At 43.5% G+C, this 25506-nt stretch overlaps 5 protein-coding genes and 1 long non-coding RNA gene across 7 annotated transcripts; 3 read left to right on the forward strand and 3 right to left on the reverse strand.

Annotated features, from left to right (window-relative positions):
* Nucleotides 1-986: 986 nt before the first annotated feature.
* Nucleotides 987-3251, reverse strand: LOC133158172 (uncharacterized). The gene is made up of 2 exons (XR_009715154.1): nucleotides 3019-3251; nucleotides 987-1835 (listed from the first exon to the last, which is right to left on the reverse strand). It is a non-coding gene; the product is annotated as an uncharacterized LOC133158172 (long non-coding RNA).
* Nucleotides 3252-8619: 5368 nt separating this feature from the next.
* On the forward strand, nucleotides 8620-10942 carry fas (Fas cell surface death receptor). Of its 2 annotated transcripts, none has more exons than XM_061285457.1 (9): nucleotides 8620-8764; nucleotides 8873-8973; nucleotides 9176-9313; nucleotides 9390-9510; nucleotides 9582-9652; nucleotides 9727-9819; nucleotides 9905-9951; nucleotides 10197-10215; nucleotides 10300-10942. In XM_061285457.1, exons 1-9 carry the CDS (start codon nucleotides 8685-8687, stop codon nucleotides 10575-10577), a joined length of 948 nt encoding a protein of 315 aa, XP_061141441.1. In that variant the 5' UTR covers nucleotides 8620-8684; the 3' UTR covers nucleotides 10578-10942. The 2 variants fall into 2 exon arrangements, with proteins under 2 accessions (XP_061141441.1, XP_061141442.1); XM_061285458.1 differs by having other exon boundaries at nucleotides 8657-8722.
* A 203-nt stretch (nucleotides 10943-11145) lies between these two features.
* Nucleotides 11146-14446, forward strand: itprip (inositol 1,4,5-trisphosphate receptor interacting protein). The gene is made up of 2 exons (XM_061285456.1): nucleotides 11146-11290; nucleotides 12444-14446. Exon 2 carries the CDS (start codon nucleotides 12505-12507, stop codon nucleotides 14080-14082), a length of 1578 nt encoding a protein of 525 aa, XP_061141440.1. The 5' UTR covers nucleotides 11146-11290; nucleotides 12444-12504; the 3' UTR covers nucleotides 14083-14446.
* An 89-nt stretch (nucleotides 14447-14535) lies between these two features.
* On the reverse strand, nucleotides 14536-16366 carry LOC133158321 (glutathione S-transferase omega-1-like). Its single transcript, XM_061285459.1, has 6 exons — nucleotides 16207-16366; nucleotides 15539-15647; nucleotides 15255-15477; nucleotides 15068-15169; nucleotides 14880-14986; nucleotides 14536-14813 (listed from the first exon to the last, which is right to left on the reverse strand). The coding sequence occupies exons 1-6, from the start codon at nucleotides 16232-16234 to the stop codon at nucleotides 14663-14665; spliced, it is 720 nt and encodes a 239-aa protein (XP_061141443.1). The 5' UTR covers nucleotides 16235-16366; the 3' UTR covers nucleotides 14536-14662.
* On the forward strand, nucleotides 16342-22934 carry cfap43 (cilia and flagella associated protein 43). Its single transcript, XM_061285454.1, has 22 exons — nucleotides 16342-16544; nucleotides 17298-17405; nucleotides 17493-17573; nucleotides 17640-17765; nucleotides 17830-17934; nucleotides 17997-18104; nucleotides 18213-18377; nucleotides 18613-18819; nucleotides 18884-18970; nucleotides 19542-19622; nucleotides 19726-19854; nucleotides 19921-20040; nucleotides 20195-20302; nucleotides 20383-20469; nucleotides 20544-20632; nucleotides 20701-20824; nucleotides 21114-21226; nucleotides 21313-21472; nucleotides 21535-21699; nucleotides 22294-22371; nucleotides 22450-22603; nucleotides 22668-22934. The coding sequence occupies exons 2-22, from the start codon at nucleotides 17349-17351 to the stop codon at nucleotides 22841-22843; spliced, it is 2520 nt and encodes an 839-aa protein (XP_061141438.1). The 5' UTR covers nucleotides 16342-16544; nucleotides 17298-17348; the 3' UTR covers nucleotides 22844-22934.
* Nucleotides 22850-24190, reverse strand: sfr1 (SWI5-dependent homologous recombination repair protein 1). Its single transcript, XM_061285460.1, has 3 exons — nucleotides 23973-24190; nucleotides 23251-23598; nucleotides 22850-23182 (listed from the first exon to the last, which is right to left on the reverse strand). Exons 1-3 carry the CDS (start codon nucleotides 24051-24053, stop codon nucleotides 22994-22996), a joined length of 618 nt encoding a protein of 205 aa, XP_061141444.1. The 5' UTR covers nucleotides 24054-24190; the 3' UTR covers nucleotides 22850-22993.
* Between the last annotated feature and the right edge of the window lie 1316 nt (nucleotides 24191-25506).

The following is a 25506-nucleotide window of genomic DNA, read 5'->3' on the forward strand; positions in this document are numbered from 1 at the left end:
AAGAACACCATAGCAGGTAGTTGTGGCTTCCTGCGTTTAAAGGTCAAAGCAACAAACAGTGGGTGGGGAGGAAACGGAAATTTTATTTGTCAAATTTCAAATACAAACTTGAATTAAAACACCGCAGCAGATCATGGAAATATTAGATATTTTTTATATATTCATATATACATATTTATTATATATATTTACAGCATACGCATAAAAATAAATAGCAAAATCATTTGCATGCAGTGGCACCATTTTACTTCACTTCTTCCTTTTCCAACTAGCATAGCAAACTTGACCTCCTGGTGAGGACAACGAGTGAACTAGCACATTGCCCTTAAGCTGGAGATCAAGGATGTTGAGGCGATGCGTTCTGTGGTCCACATGAAATGAGAAAAGAGGAGGAAGAGGCCCGCTCCACTTTGGAGTCTCTCCCCCCAACGAAAGAGTAACAGGATTAGCGGGCATGTCTCTTGTGATAGTAGAGAGCGGCGAGACCCCGACTAAAGCTGCCCTCCTCCTCCTCCTCGACAGACTCCTGATAATAACCTATGAATGTCTGATTATATGAACATATACATCCACATAATCCCCCCCTTCTGCTTTATTAAGATGTTCCCCCAATGCGCTTGATGGTGACATCAAAGCTCAGTCTTGTTACATTTAGAGTGGAAAAATGAATGTGCTGCAGTGGACCAGGCTGAGGTACAACTTTTTTTTTTTTTTAAATTATTTCTTTGTTGTAAATCAGATCATGAGATAAAAATTTGTTCCACACACTCTTGATTTAACATTGATGCTAGTTGGGGTTGTCATGGTGATGATTCTACAAAGAACACTTATTTATGATATATTTGAGGAGATTCTGGTCCAAGGATTGGCTTCTGATTTGCACTTGTGCTGTGAAAGTTTGGGGGAACCCTGTTTTACATAATCTGGCAGATTGCCACGGGTCCCAACTGGTAGAAAAAAAAAAAAAAGGGGGTCGTGTCACTACATGCTGAGTGAGGCCTTTTATTTGGGTCACATTGAGGTTGGATTACACAGTTTCCACCTTTCTCAAACTTGGGTCTGCAATATTTCGATCAAATTGTCAATCTGTGTCAGCACAAAACTAGAAAGCCATAAAATGTCAAGAAAGCCTCCTAGACCACCCAAACTTTATTCACTTTTGTGGTCTGTAAATTCTTAGTGTCACAATTGATGTTACGACTCCAAGTGGGGGTGATAGTAAAAATGGTTCTGTTGGACTCGAGAGTCTTGTGGGTAAAGGAGGGGTGGGGGGTGACCACCAAATATGCAGATTTACACGTCGTATTATGACCAAAATGAGAGGGTGGGCGGTGTCTGTTGTAGTCTGGCCTACAAAGAAGATAAATCCAAGCTGGTAACCCCATTTCCCTTCCATCTGTTGGTAGCACGGCCGCACTCACCAGGACCCGGCAACCCCCGTCCTTTCCCTCTGCCTTCATCTCCCCATCCCTCGCGTTCTCTCCACGCGCAGCTGTGTTGCGTTTGGATTAGGCCGAGAATAAAACAGGAAGTAGAAATTAAACAAAAAAGCTTAAACACACATGGAGCACCGCGCGCACACACTCACGCTGGCCCTCCGTGTAGCAAAGGGGGTCTGTGGAAAGTACACACCCACCCACACGCACACACATAATAAATATGCTTGAGAATGTACAAAGTCCTAGCCAGCCTCCCACCGTCTCCCCATAAAGACAGCGAGGACCACAGGCGTAATATTGGATCAGTGCACTGTGCCCACACTGGTGCTCACACATATGGCATATGTGTGTGTGTGTGTGTGTACATGCATTCCTCCTCCTCTTCTTCACGGTGGTCTGCGGAGGAGGAGGGAAAGGGAGGAGTCAATAATAAGCATGCAAAGCAAAAAATCCTAACGTATATTCATGCTCATTATATTAATGCTGAGAATGTATGCTAATTTCCATTAGCCTGACTTTGGTGTTTTGCATTATATGTTAGCATTAAGCTAATGCACTTTGGCTGGCGTTAAACTATCGGACTACTTTTAAATACGGTTTGGTTCAATATTTTGTTATCTTATACGCTCTGCTTGAACATGTGTTTGGAAATTTTTCAAGTTAGCGGTACATCAATGCTAATTTCCATTAGCTCGACTATGGCGTTTTACATGATGTGAGCAAAGCGCATTCAGGCATCAACTGCTCGTTTGCGGTTGTACAAGCTGAACTGCTTGTCGATGGATAAACAAAGTATTTTGAGTTGATTGTCAAAACCTCATGCACCTTATGACTCACTGCGTGTGTGCTAGTGTGTGTGTGTATCTTCCCATCAATGTTTATGCGTGAGCGTAGGAAACACATGGAAATACTTTTTGCTGTCAATGCCCTTGACCCCTCCTCTTCCTCGACACATACATGTAGTGTATGATCAATGTGGTGCATGTATAGCATCTATTGTGCAGGACACTCTGCAGCATAGCCGGAAGCAAAAGAGCACAGCATTATTATAACACACACTCACACACCCACGCACGCACGCACACACAGTCCGCAAGAGGAACTTGCATTATGTTTAGCTTGGCTTTGAGTAGTTGGAACCTAAAGCAATGGAAAGTCCTTCTCCTGCAGGCTTTGTAATACATTGTTCTGTACTATGCCATGTGTCCCTTGTACATAGATCTAAGTACGTGCACATACACACGTCCAAGAGGACAGATGGCCCACATGTAGCAAGCACAGTGTGCACAATGGAGCACAGCTTCGTTTCCTAACCCAAGCGCACTGACGTTGCACAGATACGGGACATGTTTTGTTATTTAGCATATGAATAGTGATATTTTTCTCATATTTTTTAAACCAAGTCTGAAAGATGTACAATAAATGTGTTTGCATATAGGAAATATTCAATGTTTCCTTTACATTTTATGGATAATGTGAATATCGGCAAAATATCGAGATGTTCCAATCACGTCATTCTGAATATCTTAATATTTAATACATTTTTCAGACTTTTTTTTTAAATATATAGCTCCAATACCTGATTCTTTGACAGGGGTGTGTAGACTTTTTTTTCCTCCCTTCTATCGTGGGTGAAGTGTTGCTTTGTTGTCTACCTGACTCCCATCCAGAAGTGAGGGAGCGTGGGTAATCCTCCCCCCCCCCTTCCTCCTCCTTCATCTCGTGTCATCGGGAGGCTAATGCGAATCAGTCCCATGATGACGACGACACTCCCTAATCCCGACGGCGCTAACTGATACCCGTGCCCTACGCCTTGCCCCCACCACAAACGTGACCCCTGTGACCCCGCCCCCCTTCCACCAGCTGGCAGTTATTTATCACATGACTGGCGTGAGAGCAGATAATTGACATGTTGACATTTGGCCAAAGCCAGTTTGAAATGCAGCATTGTCACTTTTTTGCCATTTTGCAGATTGATTCGATATTCATATCTTGCCGGAGGTCTTGGCTTTTTGGGGGTGGGTACTGTGGCTTCATCAGTGTTTAGCAAGAGGAAGGTTGTTTGCATAATTTCTTCTTTCACAAGACAATGATGTCAGTTGTTAGCCAGGTCCCCCGCCGTCAAAATGAATAACTACACGCTGACAAAATGGAATCCTACTGCACCAAAGAAGCATTTATTGTGTGGTGAAGTACTTCTAGTGTCTAATTAATGACTAGGGTGTTTAATTACAAACTGGGTGGCCATAAATCACAAATTGGACCTTATATGAAACAATGACTTTGATTTTATAAAATGCTTGTGTTCTGAAAACATTTATTCCCTCTTACACATTTAAGATAAATTTGAAAAAATATTTTTTGTTCAAATGTATTCTCATGTGAGCAAGCGGGGGTCATCTAAACCGGATCTGCGCTTGAGAGGCAGTGGGCGTAATCTGGAGCTGGCTTTGTACTGGCCAGATTAAAGTCATCATGTTTTAAACCGTTCTCACGGCCACAATATGCCTCCCATTGCCACTCTGCTACTTCTCAACTTAGTGTGTGTCTGTGTGTGTGTGGAGATCTCCTGTCACACACGCACACCGTGGCGGGTTCACGAAAAGGACACCTTCCTCGCTATTTCTGAAAGCGGGAGCTTGAGCACATTATCTGAGACGACTGGTGTATGTTCTATTCATCTATTAATTTGCCATCAGCGCCAGCGTATCGTTGCCGCCGTTTGAGGGGAAACAGCTGCTAATCCTAATCCCAATGCCCCCCGCGCCCCCAATCCCCCTGCTATATAATGTCAAATCAGAGCAAAAAAAAAAAGATCCATGAGGGCTGCTTTGAGTGGCGGGCTCCAAATAAGCAACTCTTCATGGCGTCATGTGCTGCATTCCAGGACAGTAGTTTTAATGTATTATTATTATTTATATTATTATATGTGCTGCATTCGAGTACAGTAGTTTCAATTAATTACTTTTTGAAGTATTTTATTTTTTTGATTTATTATTATAATTTATTTGCCTCAAGTAAAAAAAAAAAAAATACTATACTTTATTCTAAAAGTACAAACATCACGACCAAAATTTGACCATAACCAAAACCAAATTTGTCCAATTTTTGCAAATTCCTTTCTCTGTTGTAATTAAATAATTGAAGGACAAAGTGTAAGGCAGAACATGTGACTGTTTACTTTTTTTTTTTTTAAACAGCTGATTAATCGTATCCTGCCAAATATCGGAATCGACATCTGCCTCAAAAAGTCCCTAATAGTGTCAATTTTTTTATGTTCACTGAAAATATAAACTAAAGAAAGCCGAGCAGTTGCCACCGGTCCAGTACAAGTGCCCGCCGCCTCCATTCTCAACGTTGCCGCCTGCATTAGATCTCCTTGAGCAGAGCTCCAAAACAAGCAGGTACGCTTTGTTTGTGTCGGCGTGTGCGTATCAAGCGAGGCCTTCCGCTAGATTTATCGTGTTGCCGCCGAGTGCGAGTGAGGGCCTCGAAGCAGCTCGACCTCTGGTGCCATCTGTCCGTGACGGGGCAGAAATGCAAATGGGAACCGAGTCGCACAATAATACGCCGGGCTCTCCATTAAAAGCGGCCTACAGATATAAACTAGGTCAGACGGACCAGCAGCCAGCTGTGTGTGCGTGCGCGTGTGTGTACATGTGTGTAATAAGGCACACGCGCCTCTTTGTGTGTGGAAACGGCGGCTATACATGTGTGCATGGAGAAGCGGGGGGGGGGATGGGCTTCCCGTTCCACCCTCATAATATGCATAGTGAACACACTCCTTCATCCATTAGATGATCAGTCCCATCATTTCTTGTCCTCTACACGTTCTTTACGGTGCCATGTTTTGGCAAGCCAAGCTCAGGAAACGGCCTAAAAAAAGAGGGCGGTGTGACAAATAAAGGCTCTTATCCGAGGGCCGAAATTAGACCGCAGCCGGAGCGACGCTGATAGGCGGCGCATTAAAACTCTCGAAAAGAGAGGGGGGGGGGGGGGGAAATGGAACGAGCCGACTGGGTGATGCAACGGCGAGGCAACGCTGGCATAATGCAGACAGATGCGTCCTGCTCTCTCGCATGGCTGCGACGACGCCTCTGAATTATGAATGAGGCCTCCTGCACCTCCCTGAATGTAAAAAAAAATCTCCATCTCCTACTCGTAGGAAGGAGCGATGGCGTCTGTAGTCTCGCACCTCGCTCCCGAAATATCTTTGAGGGCTTATTGGAGGGCCCTGCTTAAATCCCTTTTGTGTCTGTGGACATGCTCAAACAAAGCAGATGGCTTCTTGAGTGTGCGTGGAAGACAATTACCGTTGCCGCATCTCCAGACCACCAAGGCGGCTTTTAAGTGCTTTGTGGTCATTTAATGCAACGCTACCTCCAAGGTCGAACACTGACCCGGAAATTTCTCAACTCCACCAATTTGGCAGTACATCTTTCCCGGGCTGCTAAATCGCATAAACAATTTTATTTTTTAGTATGCGGTATTTCACAGCACTGTAGCAGATTTATAAGTTTATAATTGCTGTAACAAGGATGCTAATTTACGTTAGCTTAGCATTTTGCATCATTTGTTAGCTAATGGATTTAATGGTAGCTAATAGTTGCTTCTTTCTTCTCTAATGTGCTGAGTTCTTCCCAGTTGAGCTCGTTGCTGCCTGGCATGTTGTGGCAATACGTGGTACTACATCAAAAGCATGAAATTAAAAATAATAATTTGCTCGTATACTGTACTTTAAAAGGTACAAATAACAATAGCTCAAACCGTCAACAGACAAATGTCGCAATTTTGACAAAGAGGCCACTGAGGTGGCGTCGTGACATGATTTTTTTATTTTTTATATATATATATATTGCAGCTGGCAAAACGAGGCTGAATAATGAATGCTCGCATGCCTCTCGCAATCATCGGCGACATGAGTCGTCTATTTATAGGCCGCTCAAACATTTCCTCCTCCTCCTAGCTGCTAACTTTCTCTGTTTTTTCCTTTAATCCTCCGACTGATCTGGGCCTCCGATTGCACATGCGGTCCAGTCACGGGGGAGCGTTCTCATTTCCTGCCGTTTGGTCTTCTCCAACCAAACGGCCCCCCTCGTCCTCCTCCTCCACTCCTTGAATTCTCTGGCATTCTTCGGACGGAGATGTCCCTAGTGACTTTCTTGAGGAGCTTTTTTTCTGTTTGAGCCAGGAGGACGGACCAGTACCAAAACAACAAAATAAAGTGCATGGGGGATGGATGGATGGGACTTGGCACATGTGGCGTGCGTGCGGAGCCCTGCTAGCAGGGTGATGCATGAAGTTAGATGAAAAGGTGACATGAGGTTAATATTTTCCAGGCGGGTGGGTGGGAGGTGATAGCTCTTTGTGTGTGTGTGCATGTATTGTGTGTTTTAGTTGCATTCAAAAAAGACAAACACGCGTGGGCGAATAGGGATTTGATCACAGAAGGCGGATTAATATATTTGCTTGGCTTATATCTTAAAGAATATTTTGAAAGAAGAAGAGATTTAGATCTTTTATTTTTCGCATTGTGGGAAAATTCACCCAGTTCAACTGATGGACTAGTTTTTGTAGCATTCATCATAATGTAAATATCTTAGGTGGGCATTCAATCCCAAGGACGGAATTGTCCGTCTGTCCTATTTTGTGGACGAGGGACATAGAAAGTTTCTAAAAAGAACGGATAGACGGAGGGACGAGGGTGTGCCTTCCTTTAGACCATCCAAAGAATTCAAACCTCTTCTCCTTATGATTTAGCCATCCTACCCAGCATCCGTGTGTACCTAATAAAGTGAACCGCTCAGAGGAGAGGTAAAGGACGGGACAAGCGGGGTTTAAGACAGAGTGGCCCAGCCTACAAGCTCGGCTTAGCCTCTTAAGTCCCGCTCGGGATTTTCCCTCCCAATATCAATAGTCTCGACAGATCCATCACGACGTGGTATTCCAGCCGGCCTTTTTGTCTTTCCATAAGCCGATGGGCGCTCCTCTCCATTGTTTTGCCAAACGGATGCCCCCTCAGCCATCCACAAATCTCATTTGCGTGTCGATAGACTAAGCTCTAATTAAGCAAACCGCTGGACGTGTTTCTCCATGGATGGAATGCCGTTGAAGCATGTATTCCATATGCTTAATTTCTCTTGTCCAAATTTGACACTATAAAAATTACAAACAAGACCCAGTTCTATTTTTTCCACTAGTTGCCTTACTAGTGAGGACAAAGGGCAAACTAGTGCATGGACTGACCTTAAGCTGGATATCAAAAAAAATTTGCTCAAACGGCTTACCATACACATGGCAGCTTTACAGATTTACTGCATGTGTAGAAGCATGGACTTAGAGTGCCTTTGACCGCAGCGAACACAAAACCACGTTGGATCAGTGGAAGTTGCTGAGCTTTTTCCCCCAGAGACCCGCGTCATGAGCACTGAGGTTATTTCCTGTAGCGCAGGAGCGGCCCGACTCCTGACTTCCTGTTCTGCTGGTGCCACAGTCTCAGTTTGGCCTTCGTGGGACCAGCACCGCAGCAGAAATTGAGCTCGTAATGTTCCGAATGTGCTCAACGGAAATGTTGGAATGCAAAAAGGGCCATTTTAGTTTGTGTCAATGTGTTTATGGAGGATTTGAAAATGCTTCATTTTAGTTTAGCATTTATTAGTTTTCATATTAGTTTTAGTTTTTCAGGAAGTTGGGTCAATTTGACCTTCCTGGGTTATTGGGTGGAAACAACCCAATTTTTTTTTTCAATTTGTACCAACTTCCTGGGTTAGTCCAATTTTTAAACCAGTATTTTTAAGGGTGTAGCTTTTAATGTAATAAAACAAACTACATCACTCAAACTCAAGGACAAGCTCTATAGAAAATAAAAGTAAATCTTCTCGATCATCCAGAAATAAAATGGCAATTTTTACAATGGTGCGGGAAACCGAAGTCAGTTCTTTCCAACTAGGAATTCAACTCATGACGACTTAAAACCTTAAAAGGACTGGATACATCGTGTAGGTTAAAAATTGATGATTTTTTTAAAAAAAAAGTGTATGTCCATGTAACTTTTTTACTGTTTTTGTAAACTACACACGAAACACCTTTTCCCACCCCTTTTTGTCATTTGCTGCATGTACATGGGTGCCTTTTTTCTTACGCTCCTTACAATGTATAATACCGCCCTCTAGTGTTTAAACGCGGAATAGCAGTACATAGTCGTCATTGTGCGCATGCGCAGTAAACTGTCACTACAAGTCTAACATGAAGACGTCTTATTCTTCCTTCTCTCCGTTTCTGAGGTGTTTTTTTATCTATATCTTGTTCGGAAACTATTTGTCGGTGTAAGTAAGAGTTTAATATGCTTGAAACGTGCTATTTTAGTAAGTGCACGCTACTTTAGCTTACGCGTGCTAATGTTACTTTCACTTTTGAATTCTCCCAAATGACAGCGGCTTCGACGCCTCACTGGGGCCGCAAAAAAGGAGCAACGATCGGTGTGCTGATGGACTCTACCAGCATGAGTCAACAACCTGTTGCCTATGTGGTATAGGTGAGGAAACCATATAAAATTGTATATTAAATACAATTAGAAATGAGTACGATACAGTGTATGAAAATACAAACTACAACCACAGTAATCAATTGTTACATCAGATGGAGTGAAACATCCGATGACTCGGCTTCAGCTTTACATATTATAAAAGATCACTTTGATGGCTTTTATTAGTACCACAACTGTTTTCTCCCTGCAGGTCAGCGTCTCAAGGCGCACTGCACTGCTGCCAATCCACAAGACACACAATGTGAGCTGTGTGAGCAAGGCACATACAACAACCACCCGAACCGTGACAGCACCTGCCAACGTTGCACGTCTTGCTCACACATCAATGGTACACTTTGAATATATTTCTATTAAAAAAAAATTCAAAACGTTACTTCAATTCATGTCAACACACTCCTTCATAGCCAATCTGGAGGTGGAGACGGCCTGTACCCAAGGCCAAGACACCAAGTGCCGGTGCAAAATGCATCATTATTGCATTAGCGCCAATGCTCAAGAATGTAAACTGTGCAGTTCTTGTACCGAGTAAGTTGATCACCCCAAGAGTACATCAGATGTTTGTATCACCCCTCCAACTTTTATTTTGTTTTGGACAGGTGCGGTAGAGAAGGTGTCAAAGTAGCTTGCACAGCCACCAATGACACAGTGTGCAATGTCAAATTAAAAGGTATGATTGAAACATTTGCATTGGCATATGTCAGGTGTGATAAAATTGTATATTTTTAATTATTTTTGCTTTAGAGAGAACTTATGTCTGGACAGGAGTCGCCGTAGCTTGTGCAGTTGTGGCAATGATTATACTTGGTCTACGCTTCCGAAGGAACAGGAATCAGCGTGAGTAATCCTAGTCGTGTATAAGTAAAGTGTTTGCTCATTTTAATAATGGTAAATCTCGTCTTTGGGTGGTATGACTGATCAGTTGGGAGCAACCGGCAGGGATCGAACAATCCAACGACATTTGAAATGGTGAGTAGTCAGTTTTGTATGCATATTTGTGATATGTGTGTCAGAACTTTAGTAGTGGCCCTGAAACAGATCCCTGAGGAACACCAACGTATTCCATTTGTATTTTAATAAGCTTAGAGGTAATTTATTGACAAAAAATAATGATCTCTCCGACTTGTGTTTGTCAGCGTGATTGTCGCCATTTTGATATTTCATTCCGGGAATATGAAGCAATTGAATTGATTCTTTGTATTTTTCTATCCTAGGAGGAGAGGCATCCTGACAGTAAGTAACATTATATGCGCTCCAATTTAACCATGACTTTCCCTCGTACCTCCACCATTGTGATTTTCTCATCTTTGTCTTTAGTACCGAATACGGACCCTTCGCGGCACCTGCCCGCTATCGCAGAAGTGCTCGGGTGGAAGACTATGACGAATGTGGCAACGCGGAGCGGGATGAGCTCTGTCAAGATTGAGAGCTGCCGATTAGACAACCCGAATGATCATCAGGAGTGCACGTTGCAGCTTCTGAGGATGTGGGTACAGGAACAAGGCATGGACGCAATGAGCATTTTGGTACGAAATCTGTATCATATCAGGCATAATTTGGAAGCAGAAAAGGTGACTATTTTATTGCAAAATTGAATTTGGGTTCACTTTTTTTTAAAAGCAAACATGACAGATGATGAACTTCTCGGGAACTTTTTATGCCTATGTTGTCGTGTACACAGTACGTCTCTTTTGGAGTTAAGGAAATGGTTGAGGTAAAAATGTTAAGCAATGGTGGGAGCCATGTGTGCAATCCGTATGAATTAATTAGAACAATATGAGTTGAATTGTTTACATGTTTTTTGTGTTTGTGCCAAAGTATTTATTTTGCTTTCAGCACTTCAGCTTTGAACAAACTCCAAAGATATCCTTAAAATGCACTGTCACAGATTTTGTAAATCTTTGCTAAACTGTACTGCAGGAAAGTGGCAATTTTAAAGAAACATCATTTATTCCAACAATGTGTTTCCAATCATTTGTCATTTCTAAGAACGTGAACACGGAAGTCAAATGCAACACGAACTAAAATTAGATGGAAATGCCAGGATTGTCCTGTTTTGAGGCCCTTTTATTCAATGTAGGTAATATTTAGCCAAAATAATCACAAAATGACAAGTTTTTTTGACATACGCATGCGCAGTGTCTTGTTAGCCAAATGTGGTGATCCTTAAACTTGGGCGTGACTTCCGCGTCTGGGTGGAGCGCCTAAACAGGAAATGTCAGCAATCGTTCCCAAATCGCCTCAGCAAGCCTGAACGACGACCACGTAAAGAATACCACCATGATAGCAAGAATATATCACGTCAAAGGTAAGTTCTGATTTGATTGTTCTGACATGTCTCGGCCACCGTAGTGACTATTTCTATACGGCAGCGTATCCGCTAAACTTTGTTTAAGGCGCAAAGCTGCCATGATGCTCACGTCGATGCGATGTACTACTTTTGTTTTTCTTAAGCGTATATTTTTTAAATAATACCACACATCAAGAATACTCCCCACAACTCATTTCTTGTTGCAACGTGACTCATGTGTTTGGAATCACGTTGTACTACAGTACTGTGCCCACGTGTTCCTATTTTGTTGCCATGACAACCGTCCCTTTTTCCCCCCTCCCAGAAAACTTGAGCTCATGATTATACTTAAAGACATTTAGTAACAGAAAAAGGTCAGAGGCTCTAAAATTTCCCATTACTCAAGCCTGTGGTTGTAAAACTTTTTACACCACGCAACACCTCAAAGAATTCATCTCTTTCATTCTAAAACCATCAAGACGTCATGTAGCCCCCATTTATCATAAACAAGACCGTTTTTAATTCCCAAAAATATTTTCAACGTCATTGTCCCACCAGTTCTGTTATAAATTCAACACAGAATACATTTTGTCTCATTGACGCGCACACCCAATGGCCATACGACTATTTTAGTGAGAGGCGGTTTCCATCATATTAATAATTCCGTTATCGTAGAACGTCCTGTGTTGCTTTGCCGAAGTTGAGCAAAGTTCAGCCAAGCTATGCAAGCATCTTATGTAACTTCCTCTTGCAATATTAAACATTCTTTCCCGAGCGTCATTAATTTCTCACGGTTCACGATGGATAAACTTAATATGGACATCCCCCCTACATTTTTCTGAGGGAGAAAAATCTTAGAAGGTCTGCTAAGAGGTTATCAACAACAACAACAAAAATGATGTGCAGGCTTCCTTCCTCCTGTGTGTTAGTGCGTCACATGGCCTGCCACTGCTGTATTTAGTCTGCTTCCCTTCGATGGGTGGAGTCCTTTAAACAAGCAGCTGCTTTGTCTTCCTGTTAAAACGCAATTCACTGGTCACTTGGTTAAGCACAAATTCGACCTTTACAAATATAACAATGTTATGTAAGTATCGAGTACTCGCGGAGGCTGCCGATACCAGCCACCGATACTTAAGGCATAGAATAATAAGTCTGTTGTTGTCTATTCCAGGAAATGAGCTTCAAGGTTCTTTTGAAGACCCTTAGATGCGTTTACCAAAAGCAAGCCGAAGATGCAGGGAGCCATCGCGAGGGTGTGTATGGTCGTCGCCGCCGCCATTCTGAACCACCCCTCGCTGTTTCCGCAAGAAAACGAAACCATCGTAGAGCAGGATGAAGAGTTGATGGTACGCATGCGGGAGCATGCGGAGAGGTTGGAAAGGGAACGAGCCAAGTTGGAGGCGGAGCTCTCGCAGGTGGATGAGAAGGAAGCCGATGATGGCTCGGAAGAAGGTTACAGCTGGTACTTCTGGGGCACCGTGTCCTTCGTGGTGTTCTTGGCCATTGAGATGAGCAGGGTGGATATGGTCGAGTCGGACTCGAGGTCGCTGGACGAGGATGAGGAGCTTTCTACCGGCGCGGTGGTACTAGACAAGGACATCCTGAGCCACTTCTGCGACCGGTGGACTTACAACTCGTCCCACGACGCCGGAAGGATGAGAGAGTTCGTGGAGGGTTTTGCCGACGACCTCCTGGAATCCCTCAGGAGCGTTTCCGATCAGGAGGCGGACATGGAGGTGGGGGACTTTGTTGGAATCGGAAGTATGTTCGAGTCTTGGCAAGTGCGCAAGCCTCCGACGTGCGACCTCGTGGTGCCGTTATCGCCTCCGGATCCGCTGGACTTCCAGCTCAACGTCTGGTGCCAACCGTCGAGCGACGTGCCTCCCGACAGGCAAGGCTGTGGAACCGTCCAGGTGAGCCGCTTCGGGGACCATGAGGGTGGATGCCTGTGTGGTTCCGCCAACCTGGGAGAGGACATGTTGTGCTTACTACACAGTAAAAGCGAAACGGGGCAGGTCGTGGAGCGCAATCTCGAGGAGCTGCTCTGCTCCAAACAAAGGCCGCTCTTGGCCAAGGATGGAGTCATGAAGTGGTTTCAGGTGTCCCTCACCAAAGCGTGGGGGCGCATCTCCCACAAGTATGACTTTGAGGTCACGTTTCGCAGACTGGACGCACCAGGCGCCCTCAAGGTCCGATTCCCTTCGGGCAAAGCCGTCATGGTGAACATCATACCGGCCATCCAGTTGGTGGACACCGATGCTTATCTGGTCTCACACTTCCCCTCGGAAAACGACGCACCCCCAGACCCGTTCTGGCCTCTCTCGCTTGCCGTCTACGAGAGGAATCTGCTGAAACACGTCGCCAAATTGCTACCTCGACATTCCTGCCATCTGCACTGCCTTCAGGTGGTCACCTTCCTCCACAGGAAGCAGACGACCCTCACGGGGGGAACCGCTTTGACCAACTACCACTGGAAAACCGTCCTGTTGCACCTGTTGCTGCTCAACAAACCGTCCGAGTGGACCGCCGACAAAACCGAGAGTAGACTGCGAGACGTGCTCGGCTTCATGCGCGGGAGCCTCCGGGAGAAGAGACTCCATCACGTCTTGATCGGGAACGGCAGAGTGCCACCAGAGATCCGGCTTCCGGAGACGTTCCGCAAAGCGGCTCCACTCAATCTGTTTCGAGGGTTGGTGTTGAAAAGGGACCTTTACGCGGGGTCAGTGCGCCACCTGGAGGAGATGTTGAGCAACGCAGCCATGCTTTTACAAGAGTACGCTCCTCTCTCCTCATCAGGCCTGGATTATTAGAATGAATTAAAATGGTAGACTTAAAGCACTTATTTTTATTTATGGTGCATATATTGACGTGTATTGCTGTAGCTGCGCTGTACGATCAAAAGTATTTGGACACTCTGAATGAATTCCAAGTTTCTCCTGGTTGTCTACAAATTCATTTATAACATCAAGTGTCCCAATACTTTTGTCCATATAGTGGACTATTCAGCAAACGATTTTCATTTGAAGGAGAGGATCTTGTGAATATCTGAGCGATGTGTGGGGTGTTTTGTTGACCCCTAATATAGGAATGCAAAATACCTCATTTTGATGGCAGCTATATAGATTATTGTCAAAATTATATTCAACCTCAACCAATAAAATCTCTTGTTTCTTAGACTGTGAACTGAATTTTATTTTTTTATAATATTGTCGGACACCTCTTCAACCTGCATTTTGTCGAGTAATTGCAGACAGACAACAAGGTGACTTTGCAAAATTCAGTCCTGGCAACATGCAGAGTACCAGAACCGGTTTTATTCATCAGTGGAGTGTGACTCAGCACTTGTACAAAAAAAAAAAAAAAAAGGCGTCGGTCAAGATCGTCTCACGTCTACAAGCCGTAGTCAAAGTTGGGTTTGCCCTCCAAGTAGGTCTTGTAGTAGGCCTTGTAGATGTCCACGCTGTGCCCGCTAACTTTGACAAAAGGATCCTCGGACATGAACTTCACCCACTTCTTCAGCTCAGGTGCATCATCCAAGCAGCTGGGAGGTCAAAGGGGATTTTAATTCATACTCCAAATCATTTTTATCTTTGGAAAGACGACTCACTCGTTCAGTTCGAAGGCCTCCAACCTCTCAAACCAAGGCCACATCATGTAATCAGTCATGTTGACTGAATCGCCGCCGAAGAACTTTGTTTTCTTCTTTGCCAGGTCCTGGAATATATGTGGTACGTAACAAAAGCCAACAAGCATTTTTTGATACTCTAAAGTACGAAAAAAAAACTGTAAACAAACCTTGTTGAGTTCGCGGAACTTCTGCTTCAGTTCAGCATGAAGTCCAGAGACGTCCTCGCCTTTCAGTCTGCCCATTGGAATCTTGTAGGTTAGTGGTGTTACCTGTCGCACAAATTGAAAGTCCATTCTTAATACTCCGCAAATTGACTTGTGCGTTTAATTTTTTTCCATGACCGAATTTTGTGACCTTGGAAAACTTCTCCAGCAACATCTTATGCTGGGCTTTTCCAAAGGGCGTGTCGGGAAGTAGCTTCTTCTCAGGATACACCTCGTCCAGGAACTCACAGGTGATGGGAGACTCGTAAATCACTTCCCCCGCTGGCGTCTCCAAGGTAGGGACTTGGCCCAAAGGGTTTTTCTCCAGGAACCAATCAGGTTTGTCTCTCAGGTTGATGTTGACGATGTCGTGCCTAATGTACGAAACAAACAAAATGTCACGATCGGTTTTAAATCGCACTGTGTTTTACTTACTTGATGTTTTTAGCATTCAGCACCAGTCGGGTCCGCTGAGCAAATGGGCAAAATCTCATGCTGTACAGTCTGATGGACCCGGCTGGCACCGGTCCGGGCGCAGCACACCCTAAGAGAATATTTATAATGTTAATAACACTGTATTATATTTGATTTCATACTTGGGGACTTGTATCATAGGCAGATTTTTTTCTTCTCAAACTAGATTTGTAAGCAAAAGAAAAGAAAAAAAATATGCAACTGGACATTTCAAAAGATCTTGTCATGGGGAAATCGCCCAATTGTTGTGCAAGACACATGAAAAAAATGCTGAGTCACGCGCCGATGATGTGGAACTTTTTAGAGTTGCAATTTTGCCATGTTAATAGCATTTTTGCCACTGACCTAATTATAATCTCATTTCATTAGCATGTTTGTTTATTACAACGAGACGATCACTAGTATGAAAATGAAGGAAATTTAACGGCGCACTCCCACTCTACCTTAACGTCTCCATAAATGTGCCACAGAGGTCAGATACATTTGTCAAGAAAAACACTGATTTTCACATAGAAGGAAATTTGGAAGCACAATGGGAGTATTTCTTTAGTTGCGCAGTATTGTCGCCGAGCCTCGGTTTCATAAATGACATTTCACTAAATGGTAAAAACACATATTAAACGTCTTACCTTTGCATACACACTGCACACTTGCCATTTTTGCGGTCAGACGATTTGACGTACAGGAGGATTTGCTGCAGGTCTTGCAGGTATTGAAAACCTCAAACGGTGAAAATGTGTTTATATTTTGCGCTCACTTCCGGGAAAACGCATTAGCCAATGACAGTTGAAGGAGAAAATGGGCGTGGTAAGGGCTCTTATTTCTGGTTGCCAAGGATACACAAGAACTGGTCGTTGGTTTGAACGTAAGAATCTTACTAAGTAGTTTGTCTCGTTAAGGTTACAATTAATGTATTAGGTTTCTTAGAAATTGGAGTGTAAATTGTAGTCATGCTTGGTTTCATCGGGTAAGTCAGGCAGTAACAAGCAATATTATTATTGATCTCGACACGTGTTCAAGTTGTATTGAACTTAATTGTGTTCATCTTCCACATTTTACAGGTTAAAATGAGTTTTAGGGTTTGCTTATTTGATCATTTGGGGGCAGGAAATGACTTCTGACATATTATGCCAACTCGTATTGTTAGCTAGAAATATTTATTGAACAAAATCACTTTCAATTATCATCATGACGTCGCGTTTTAGCGAATGACTTTGGTTGTCATAGTGATACTGTCAAAACAGACTACACCGCGACACAAACGTCTATTTTTTTACCAATCTGCCGGGAGTTTCTCTTATTTGTGCAAATTGACCCCCATTTTCAGTGTAGCAGAAATAAAACGTTAAATAAAAGTTTTTTTTCCTTTCAGCGGACAAAGGAAAGAAGCTGTGAGTTTTATTCGCCTCGCACAATCAATGATACGACTCGATAAAACGTCATCGCCTTCTAACTAATTTATCCAATTTCTACATGTAGATGTTTACTAAAATGCTGCGTCCTATTCCTTCTGCGTGCACACTTTTTGTTTTCATTTTAATAGGCAAGGAACTAATGTCTTAATTTAACCGAAAATAGACTCACTCATTCAAAGCTTCGTTTTAGTGCCCTCTTGTGGCGAAACAGGAGACAGCAATAAATCAATAAAAATCCGGTGACTACATTAATCAGTGAATACTGATGCATTGACTGTACTATGTTTTGTAATGTTTTCCCCAAGGCACAATAGAACTAAAGTCTTGAATGCCTGATGTGATAAACTCAGTCCACCATGGATGTTAATACTGAGTCTCCTAAAATTGACCCCGACGCGGCAAAAGAGAGTGAGGTAAACCAGACTCCATTTTGTATCTTCTGTACACTGTATTGCAAATTACAAGTGTTATGTATTTATTCATTTGTACTATTTATGCAGCAGCATCTAAGCGAAGATGATCCGATTTATTCAGACAAAAAGAAGCAACTGCGGGCCAGGATGGAGTCGATCCGCAGCACTGTGAGTGCGGCATCAATTATGATCTATGAACGTACAGTGATTGACGGAATGGATCCATGTTGTCAGATCCAAGAGATGATCAGGAAAAACGAGCAGGTCCCCGAAATGGAGCGACTGGAGCTGAAGGAGTTCAACGTGGACGACGACAGGCAGAGGATGTACGATGCAGCCTTGGATGAAGAAGTGTCTCGGGTAACACGGCCTTGAAATGTTTCTTCTTCTCAGATGCCGTTTCTGATGTGATTCTTGACCGCAGGTGAGGGATAAAATTCGGATGGAGATTTTAGAAAGATGCTACAAGCGTGATGTCATCAAGAGAGACTGCTGGGATTCTCTGAAAGTTAAAGACAGAGCTCTAAAGGTATGGAAGGTGTTCTGAAGCCGACTCGATTGACACGGTAACTAAAATGTACTTGTTAACAGGCTTTTCATACGGAGCACGAGGTGACAAACTACCCGCTCAAAGAGCGACCGCAGGCCGAGTTGGCTGCCCTGCGAAGAGTTGAAAATTGCAGGAGGGAGGAACTGGCGGTAACATCGTAGTTCATGTTTAAAAAAAAAAAAATCACAGACACTAAAGGCATTGCAAATTTCCATTCTTGGTCACCTCAAAACAAAATCTGTGCTAAACCTTTCCAGGCAGCCCAAGAAAAACGTGCGGAGGAAGAAGCCGACGATTTCTCGGAGGGCAGTGGAGTAGCGAGCAGCTACTCGGCCGAGCTGGGACTGTCACATTCTTACCTCTACGACCAGTTCAGCTTGCACACCACCCAGCAGAAGCTAAACCAGATCGTTCTGCTTCAGGTGAGAAGAGCGTCAAGATCAGCTTGTACTGCACTGTATATACAGTAGAGGGAGCCCGTGAGCAATAAAAATAAAAACATGACTGGCTTCACTAGTGGGCAACTTTCATATATGCTCTCATAATATTCTCAATTATGGAATAAAAACTAATATAAGCAGGAAAGAAACAACAACAGGAGGACATTCCTCTTTTTTTTTTTTTTCCACCTAATTTCCCCAACCTCCCAATATCCAGGATGTGATCTACCAAATCAAGGTAGCTCTCAACACCCAGTTTGACAAGGTGTATACGCAAAAAGTGCAGGAGATCAGCCGCGTCAAAGAGAGGAACAAGCAAGTGAAGGAGGTCTTGGATGAACTGGAGCTCCAAGAGGAGCTGTGGGTGCCCGTCCTGAATGACCGGGAGGTGCCCGAGAGGGTGTTTGTTGTGGACGACTCTGAGGTGACCCCATCTGCAATCTCACCTGTCACATTTGTTATGGCTAAAACGGGAATCTTCTTATTAGATCAAGGCAGAAAAGTACCTCACCCCTGAAGAGGAGCAGGAAGAGGAACGGAAGAGGCAGGAGGAACAAAAGCGTTTGGCGGCCAAGGTACGCTGCCAAAACAAACGTGGCTTTGTTTTTGAAGCTCCTGTTTTGTGATTTGCTCCAAATTCTTCCTGGCTTGGAGACCGGACCAACCAGCAGTAAAGTAGTAAATTACACTTGGAAAGAAAAAGGAAGAGTCAAGCTGAGGAGTGTTAATAAATTTTACTCGCTACTTTTGTTTTGATCTATCTTAATGCTGCCCTTTATTTATTTGTTTTGGTTTGTCAAAGAAACATCTGCCTCGGGCGCTCTCACATGACCGTCTGACTAAAGCAACGTCGGCAATAGTGACGACGATCAAACGGAAACGGGCAGTCACATGGCGGCAGCCCCACACAGTGACTCATTGACTAAAAATGTGGCAGAAACACGAGTAGAAATTTTATTTATTATTTTAGGTCACGTATAGTGATGTTTTGGAGCAATATCTACATTTGAGAGGTTAGGTCACATCACTGCAATTGAACTCGTTCGCTCCCATTGACGACTATAGACGTCAAATATCCATTTGAACTCGAGTGGCACTGAATGAGTTGATGGAGAAAAATATTGCGCAACGTGTTGTCTATTTCAGAGCGACGATGTTCGGGAAAGGGCTCTCGATGACATGATGGAGGGCGTTCTGGAAGTGAAAAAAGACAGTTTGCTGAAAGCGGTGGGTCTGCTTGCGCTCATGACATGACATCCCACCCAAGCGTTTTCTGTTGAATAAAACAACCGGGCCAAAACGAGAAGTGCCTACTGAATGTACTCCACAGGAAGTACCCCAGCCCGAGTTTGTTCTGGCCAAACCTAACAACGAGTGGAGCGAAGAAGAGAAAAAGCAATTTAAAGAATATGAAAAGAAAGTCAAAGAGTTGGACACAGAGAAGGACAAATACAGAAAGGTATTCCAAATTTCCACCGCACCTGCTTTGACGTAATACTTTCTTAGTGACCACTTTGATTCTCAGTCCCTGGAAAATGAAATCAAAAGCCTTCAGAAAGCTACCAAAGACGCCACTGACCGCTTTGATGAAGGTTTGAAAAGGCTCTTTGAGATGAAAATTAAATCCGACATGGCCATATGTCAGGTGAACAGCCAATGCATGCACACATTTTTTTTTTTTTGCATACCAAACAAAGTTTTAATTATTCATTTCCATACCGATGTTGAACTTTTTGAAAATTTGGGCATGTGTAAAAAGTGTGCCCCCCCCCCCCCCTCCTCCCAAAAATATTTCACAGGAAGAACTGAAGATTAAAACTCTCAATTACTCGGTGCTCATGGAAGAGATTATGAAGAATGAAGAAATGGAGCTGGCGCAAAAACTTAAAGAAATGTCCGCACAGAGGGTAAAATGACAAATTTATCCAATTTGCATCATGCTGGAGTTCCATGTAATTCCTCCATAATCTTCTTTCTCCTATTCAAGATAAAAATGGGCAAAGAGCTTGAGGAGTTTGAAAAAGAAGTGGAATCGTTCCAGGAAAGTTATGAGAACATTGTGGCAGATGACAAAGTAAGGCTTCTGATAGCGCCCAAACATCCTCTTTGCCAGTAAACGCCGATTCACCCCATTTAATGTCTCTCAAGGCTCAGGACAAAGACTTTAGGAAGGAGTTTGCAAACCTGCATAAAGCTCATGTTGATCAGCTGTATAAACTCTTCAAGCGAAGACCAAGGTTGGTCATTAGTACCACTTTTTTTTTGAGGGAGTGTCATAAAAGCTTTTTATTTTCTTTCTGCTCAGAGGTCACAGGAAAAATGCCATGGATGAGTTGGACTCTCATCGAAACATGCCGGAGGGACTGAACCAGCCAGTGTGGGAGAAGTTTTGTCAAATCCGCCGAACAAAAATAGACACGGAGCATAAGGTGACGATTTAAGAACTAACAGAAGCTCACACCGTAAAGATTTTTACACAATTAATTCAAATTATTTTACACAATTGTCTAATTATCACCATCATTTAAATGAAAAAGCAACAAAACGGCAGGGGCCCCAAAATTGAACCATGTGGAACGCCAAACATAGTTGGGCAGACAACCATTCATTTCTGACTTTGTGCTCTTCTGATTTAATCAAGCAGGAACATTTGTCATCACCTTCCCATTGTTAAATTGCATACGTTGTTTAAAAAACATAATGGCATTTTTCCTGCAGATCAAATCCACAGCGGCCACTCTAGCTGAAATGCAAGCGAGTCTGCTCAAGAAGCGAGAAGATGACGAGACCGCCGAGCGGGAAATCGAGTTTCTCACAACGGAACTTGAAAAGTCTGTGACCCTCCATTTATTTTATTTGACGAAAAAGTGACTTTTAGATGGCTTGTAAACAAATGATTGGGTCTCATACCTTCAAGCCTGCGTGAGAAGAAGCAGAACTTCCTGACAGACATCACGGTCCAGTTCCTGCTCAAACAAGGCCAGGTCGAGGTGACCAACATGGACCTCATCCCCGACTACAGCGACTCCATTCTTATCCACAGGAGCAAAGTGGAAGAACTCAACCAAATGATCAGGGTCAGTTGAACGCACTCACCAGTTCAACCAACATCTCACTAAAGACCGATTTGTCCAATCAGACCCTCGGCGAGCAGAAGATAACCACCATGGTGCAGACCAAAGACTTCCGTAAGGGTATCATCCAGGTGGAGTGGGACAACACCATAAGGAGGATGCAGATAGAGGATCTCAAGAACAAAGAATGGGACATCCAGAAGCTGCGTCTCACAGAGGACCACAAAGAGGTCTTGGATTGTGTACCTTTTGATCCATTGGATTTATTGACCTTTTATCAATCTTTCATAAATGCCAGCGAGTCATAAAGCAATTTTCGGCTCCCATCAAAAGATTTATGATCAGATTGATTAGGTTTTTATCAGCACAATGTCTTCAGGTGAAAGCCGCTGCTTCTTTATGGCCATTTAAACACGTGCAAGAGCATCAATCTTAAGTAAACACCCGACCTAACAGGGAGATACTCCCACACGTTGTCCAGGCCACAGCGAGCGAGTAGCTTGGAGAATCAACAGGCTCCATAAAGATCTGATGAGTCACGCGTCTTATTTTTAACATGGCGTTGACTGTGCATGAGAATGCGCTCGCTCCGGGCCCAGATGCCCGTTTATTTTGGCAAAACGTTCAGGTGGTTCTCCTGTGGCCAACAGCGCTGCTTCCTGCCATTGTTCAAGCCTCTGGAACAGTGACAATTCAACCTTTTGAATACAAACAAAACCATAAAGTGCGGTCGTAACGTTTATAGCGCAGTTGTTTTTACGCCAACATGGCAACGGGAAGTCTAACAGCGTGCGCTCTGTACCTCTTTTTTTTTTTTTTCGCAGTATCTCAAGACAGACACCGACAGTCGCGTGTGCAAGCAGGCGATATCGCTGAAGGAGGCTCAGTCCCTGCAAACGAAGGTAACACAAGGCCTGCTCACATCAAAAATATGGCAGACTAGGAACAAAATGTTTTTTTTTTTTCTGAAACATTCAAAGGCTTATCAGAAGGACGTAAAGACTCGCAAACAAAAAATCAGACACCTCCGAGCTCAGACGACCATGAAGGAACAAAAGAACGGCGTTTTGGACAAGCAGGTCCAGGACATGCACGTGACTGTGTCGCAGATGAGACACGTCTACGAAGCCTCGGGTAACCAAATCACACATTCCAGACTTGTTTGAAATTTCGCAAACTTTTTTTTTTTTTTTAATAGCTTCGGAAGAAAACGAAGCGCTGAACGCGGAGCAGCGCTACCAGGAAGTCCTGCTGGTGCAGCGGCTGAAGGACACGGCCAGGTTCCAGATGGAGAAGCTGGCCTTCCTCAGCACCGAGGTGCAGCATTTGAAGATGAGGAACGTCCCTTCGCTGATGCAGATCAAATACGACTAAGCCTCACGCAGGCAACCAGGTTTTATTTACACTTCTCTTGAATAGACCCTAACTATATCAAGCGACAAATAAAGAATGCCATAATATTGAACATTTCTATTATTTAGAAGAGTTTGGTGAACAAAAGATATTAGATATTCAGATACACATTCATGAAGCAAAGTCTTCCTCCGTGCGGTCAAAGTGCAGAATTTTCTCATCCAGACCAAAGAGGTCGATGAGTTCAGACAGGCTGGCTTTGCGTCCTTCCACAGGAACGTCCGACTGGAGCTCGTACAACGCGTTCTGAACGCAACTCCGCCACTTGTCGATCAAGCTTTGAAGCTGCGCCAGTTCGTTCTGGAGAAGGAGAAAAGTTGAAAAATAATCGGGATGTCTTCCTCCACCGCCCACATCAAGTGACCCACCTTGCTCCTATACATCTTAACCATCCTCAATCGGCGTAACGTCTCCGTCTTGTCCTTCACCTCCCTGCCAAGCCGCTGCCGTCGTTGCGCAAAGTCTTCAGGGTGGGAGTGCGCCGGTCCAGGAATTCTCCAAGAACATTTTTCACTCCCAGGTCTGTGTTCCTGGCAGTTGGCAGACTGTGGAGGAATTTTATGAACGTCGTCATCCGTTGTCTGGGAACATGACGGAATTCGTTGGTCATCCTCATCGTCCACGCAAAGGCGCTTGGCCACGGAGAAGGGCGAGGTGAAGGAGCGGCGTGTTCTTTTCAGATGTTCCTTCAGGGAGGTGCTCAACTTCTGCTGAGGCTGTGGAGACCAGATGGCAGAGTGTGCTGTCAACAAGACTTGCCTAAGCCAGTATTCCATGTCAACATCACACGTCAAATAAGATCCAATGCAAGAGCTGTATACAAAATAAATACTTTAGACTAGCGACATCATTAATGCAGTACACTTACTTTAGCTTCCCCCAAATCTGAGAAATTGTCAGTATAATGCAATGTTATTAACAGATTTAAGCTTAATGTTATTTGATATGGACATCACAAAAACATTGCACGTACCAGATGAACTGTTTTAATTGATTTAGTTAGACTGCTAATTTTATTTTTTTAGAAAGTAAATAGTCTGAAATGACAGTGACGACTTGAAATAGTTTAGTGAAAAAGCACACAAATTACCGTCTCAGCGATCCCACATGGGCTCGTCGGTGAGCAATTATATACCGATTTAGTTGACACATTCTTCGGCGTGACCTCCATGGCGAAAGCAGCTCGCAGTCAAAATGATTGAAAATCTTCCCAAAAAATACAAACTGCGAGCAGTTATTCTATTTTTCTTTTAAACCAAGTTCTTCCGCAGTGCACTTCCTTGTTTTGTATTTCATAAACCCTCCAAAGTCTGTGATTGGTGGAAAGCTGATGACGCAAAGCCGTGGAGGGTTATGGGAAATGTAGTATTTAGTACATCGCACTCAACCCCCGCTAAAACTCCGTTAATTTTCCTCCAGGTAGTGTTTCGCTCTAATTAAATTGCATCTGTAATAAATTTCTAACAATATTACCTTTCATGCTACAGTATTAAGTAAAAATACAATTTAGTTTTAGCTTTAGGCCCTGTGTTAAGACTATTTCTTGGTTACACTCTCGTATCTATGGCAGGGTCATGAAGTGATTCAACACTTCCCACCAGTTGATTCACCTCCAGTCTCAGTTCTTTTACCAGTCTCCTACATTTCCTTCAGTAACATCATCCTGCCTGGACACACTTGTGCAATTTCACATATTCAACGATTAAGCTTTGTAGTGTATTCCCATGAGTGAGTCAACATTTCAACTTTTATTTTCAGGCACTGGTTGGGAGTTTTTCCAGCCAAAGCGAGGCAAAGGTGGCTATCAAGAATCTCGAATCCATGTGAGATGTGAGTGAGGTTGCCAACTTTTCATCCGACACAGGTGTGTCTGTCATGAGCACCCATAAATTTCTATCAGGTCTGCATGGGCATCCCAAGCTGCACTTTTTCTATTCTTTCTCTGTTAGGGTTGAACCATTTATCATTTATAATATTTTCAAAGTTCTCTCATGTGATTGAGCATGACGCTGAGATTCAGTTAATTAAAATCCAGCAAGGTCACAGGCTTGGCCAGACACAGAGAAGCTTTTGTTTCCATCTTGCTGGGTGATGTATCACTTCTTCTCCCCTCCTACAAAGTGTGAAACAAGCTGCCCCAGAACAACAACAACCAAACAGACTCAAGCGTTATTTGGCGTAGCTTCCAAAGTGTGGCAGGGAAATGACATAGCGAGCGTTTTTCAGCAGACTCTTGTTACAAGAGTGCATACGTGTGAAAATAAACCACAGTTAGGATGAGGGATGGGATCGCTTCTAATTATAAATCGTGGTGGTGAGAGAGTGATTATGTCTGCCAATTTTTTAGAGGGCGGGGAGTAGTGGGACTGTGTGTGGGTTAGTTGCTGGATCGGAGTAGTTGCTGGAGAGATTCCCGTTCCTAATTAACATAATGTTGTCGTGCACAAACTGGAGCACGGACAACTTTGCTTGCTTGACCTTTCATTTGGATCTCATCAAAACACAGTATTTGGAAATCGGCACACTTAGGGCCCATTTAGGATCCAAAGAACCTTGGTGGTACTTTTAAGAAACTCCCATCACTGTCCAAATACTTCTGGATTTTACTGTAGCTGATAAATGCG

Source organism: Syngnathus typhle, linkage group LG8 (assembly GCF_033458585.1).
Source record: "Syngnathus typhle isolate RoL2023-S1 ecotype Sweden linkage group LG8, RoL_Styp_1.0, whole genome shotgun sequence".
NCBI lineage: Eukaryota > Metazoa > Chordata > Actinopteri > Syngnathiformes > Syngnathidae > Syngnathus > Syngnathus typhle.

Coding starts and splice junctions, on each gene's coding strand:
- cfap43 (XM_061285454.1), top strand. CDS start 17,349: ATGGATGTTAATACTGAGTCTCCTAAAATTGACCCCGACGCGGCAAAA. Junction 20,303..20,382: donor AAGAAATGTCCGCACAGAGG/GTAAAATGACAA, acceptor CTCCTATTCAAG/ATAAAAATGGGCAAAGAGCT. Junction 21,700..22,293: donor TCACAGAGGACCACAAAGAG/GTCTTGGATTGT, acceptor TTTTTTTCGCAG/TATCTCAAGACAGACACCGA.
- LOC133158321 (XM_061285459.1), bottom strand. CDS start 16,234: ATGGCAAGTGTGCAGTGTGTATGCAAAG. Junction 15,478..15,538: donor CTGAATGCTAAAAACATCAA/GTAAGTAAAACA, acceptor TTCGTACATTAG/GCACGACATCGTCAACATCA. Junction 14,987..15,067: donor AGTTCCGCGAACTCAACAAG/GTTTGTTTACAG, acceptor CATATATTCCAG/GACCTGGCAAAGAAGAAAAC.
- fas (XM_061285457.1), top strand. CDS start 8,685: ATGAAGACGTCTTATTCTTCCTTCTCTCCGTTTCTGAGGTGTTTTTTT. Junction 9,511..9,581: donor CTGTGCAGTTCTTGTACCGA/GTAAGTTGATCA, acceptor TGTTTTGGACAG/GTGCGGTAGAGAAGGTGTCA. Junction 9,653..9,726: donor GTGCAATGTCAAATTAAAAG/GTATGATTGAAA, acceptor TTTTTGCTTTAG/AGAGAACTTATGTCTGGACA.
- itprip (XM_061285456.1), top strand. CDS start 12,505: ATGCAGGGAGCCATCGCGAGGGTGTGTATGGTCGTCGCCGCCGCCATT.
- sfr1 (XM_061285460.1), bottom strand. CDS start 24,053: ATGGAGGTCACGCCGAAGAATGTGTCAACTAAATCGGTATATAATTGC. Junction 23,599..23,972: donor CATGTGGGATCGCTGAGACG/GTAATTTGTGTG, acceptor TGGTCTCCACAG/CCTCAGCAGAAGTTGAGCAC. Junction 23,183..23,250: donor TTAAGATGTATAGGAGCAAG/GTGGGTCACTTG, acceptor CTCCTTCTCCAG/AACGAACTGGCGCAGCTTCA.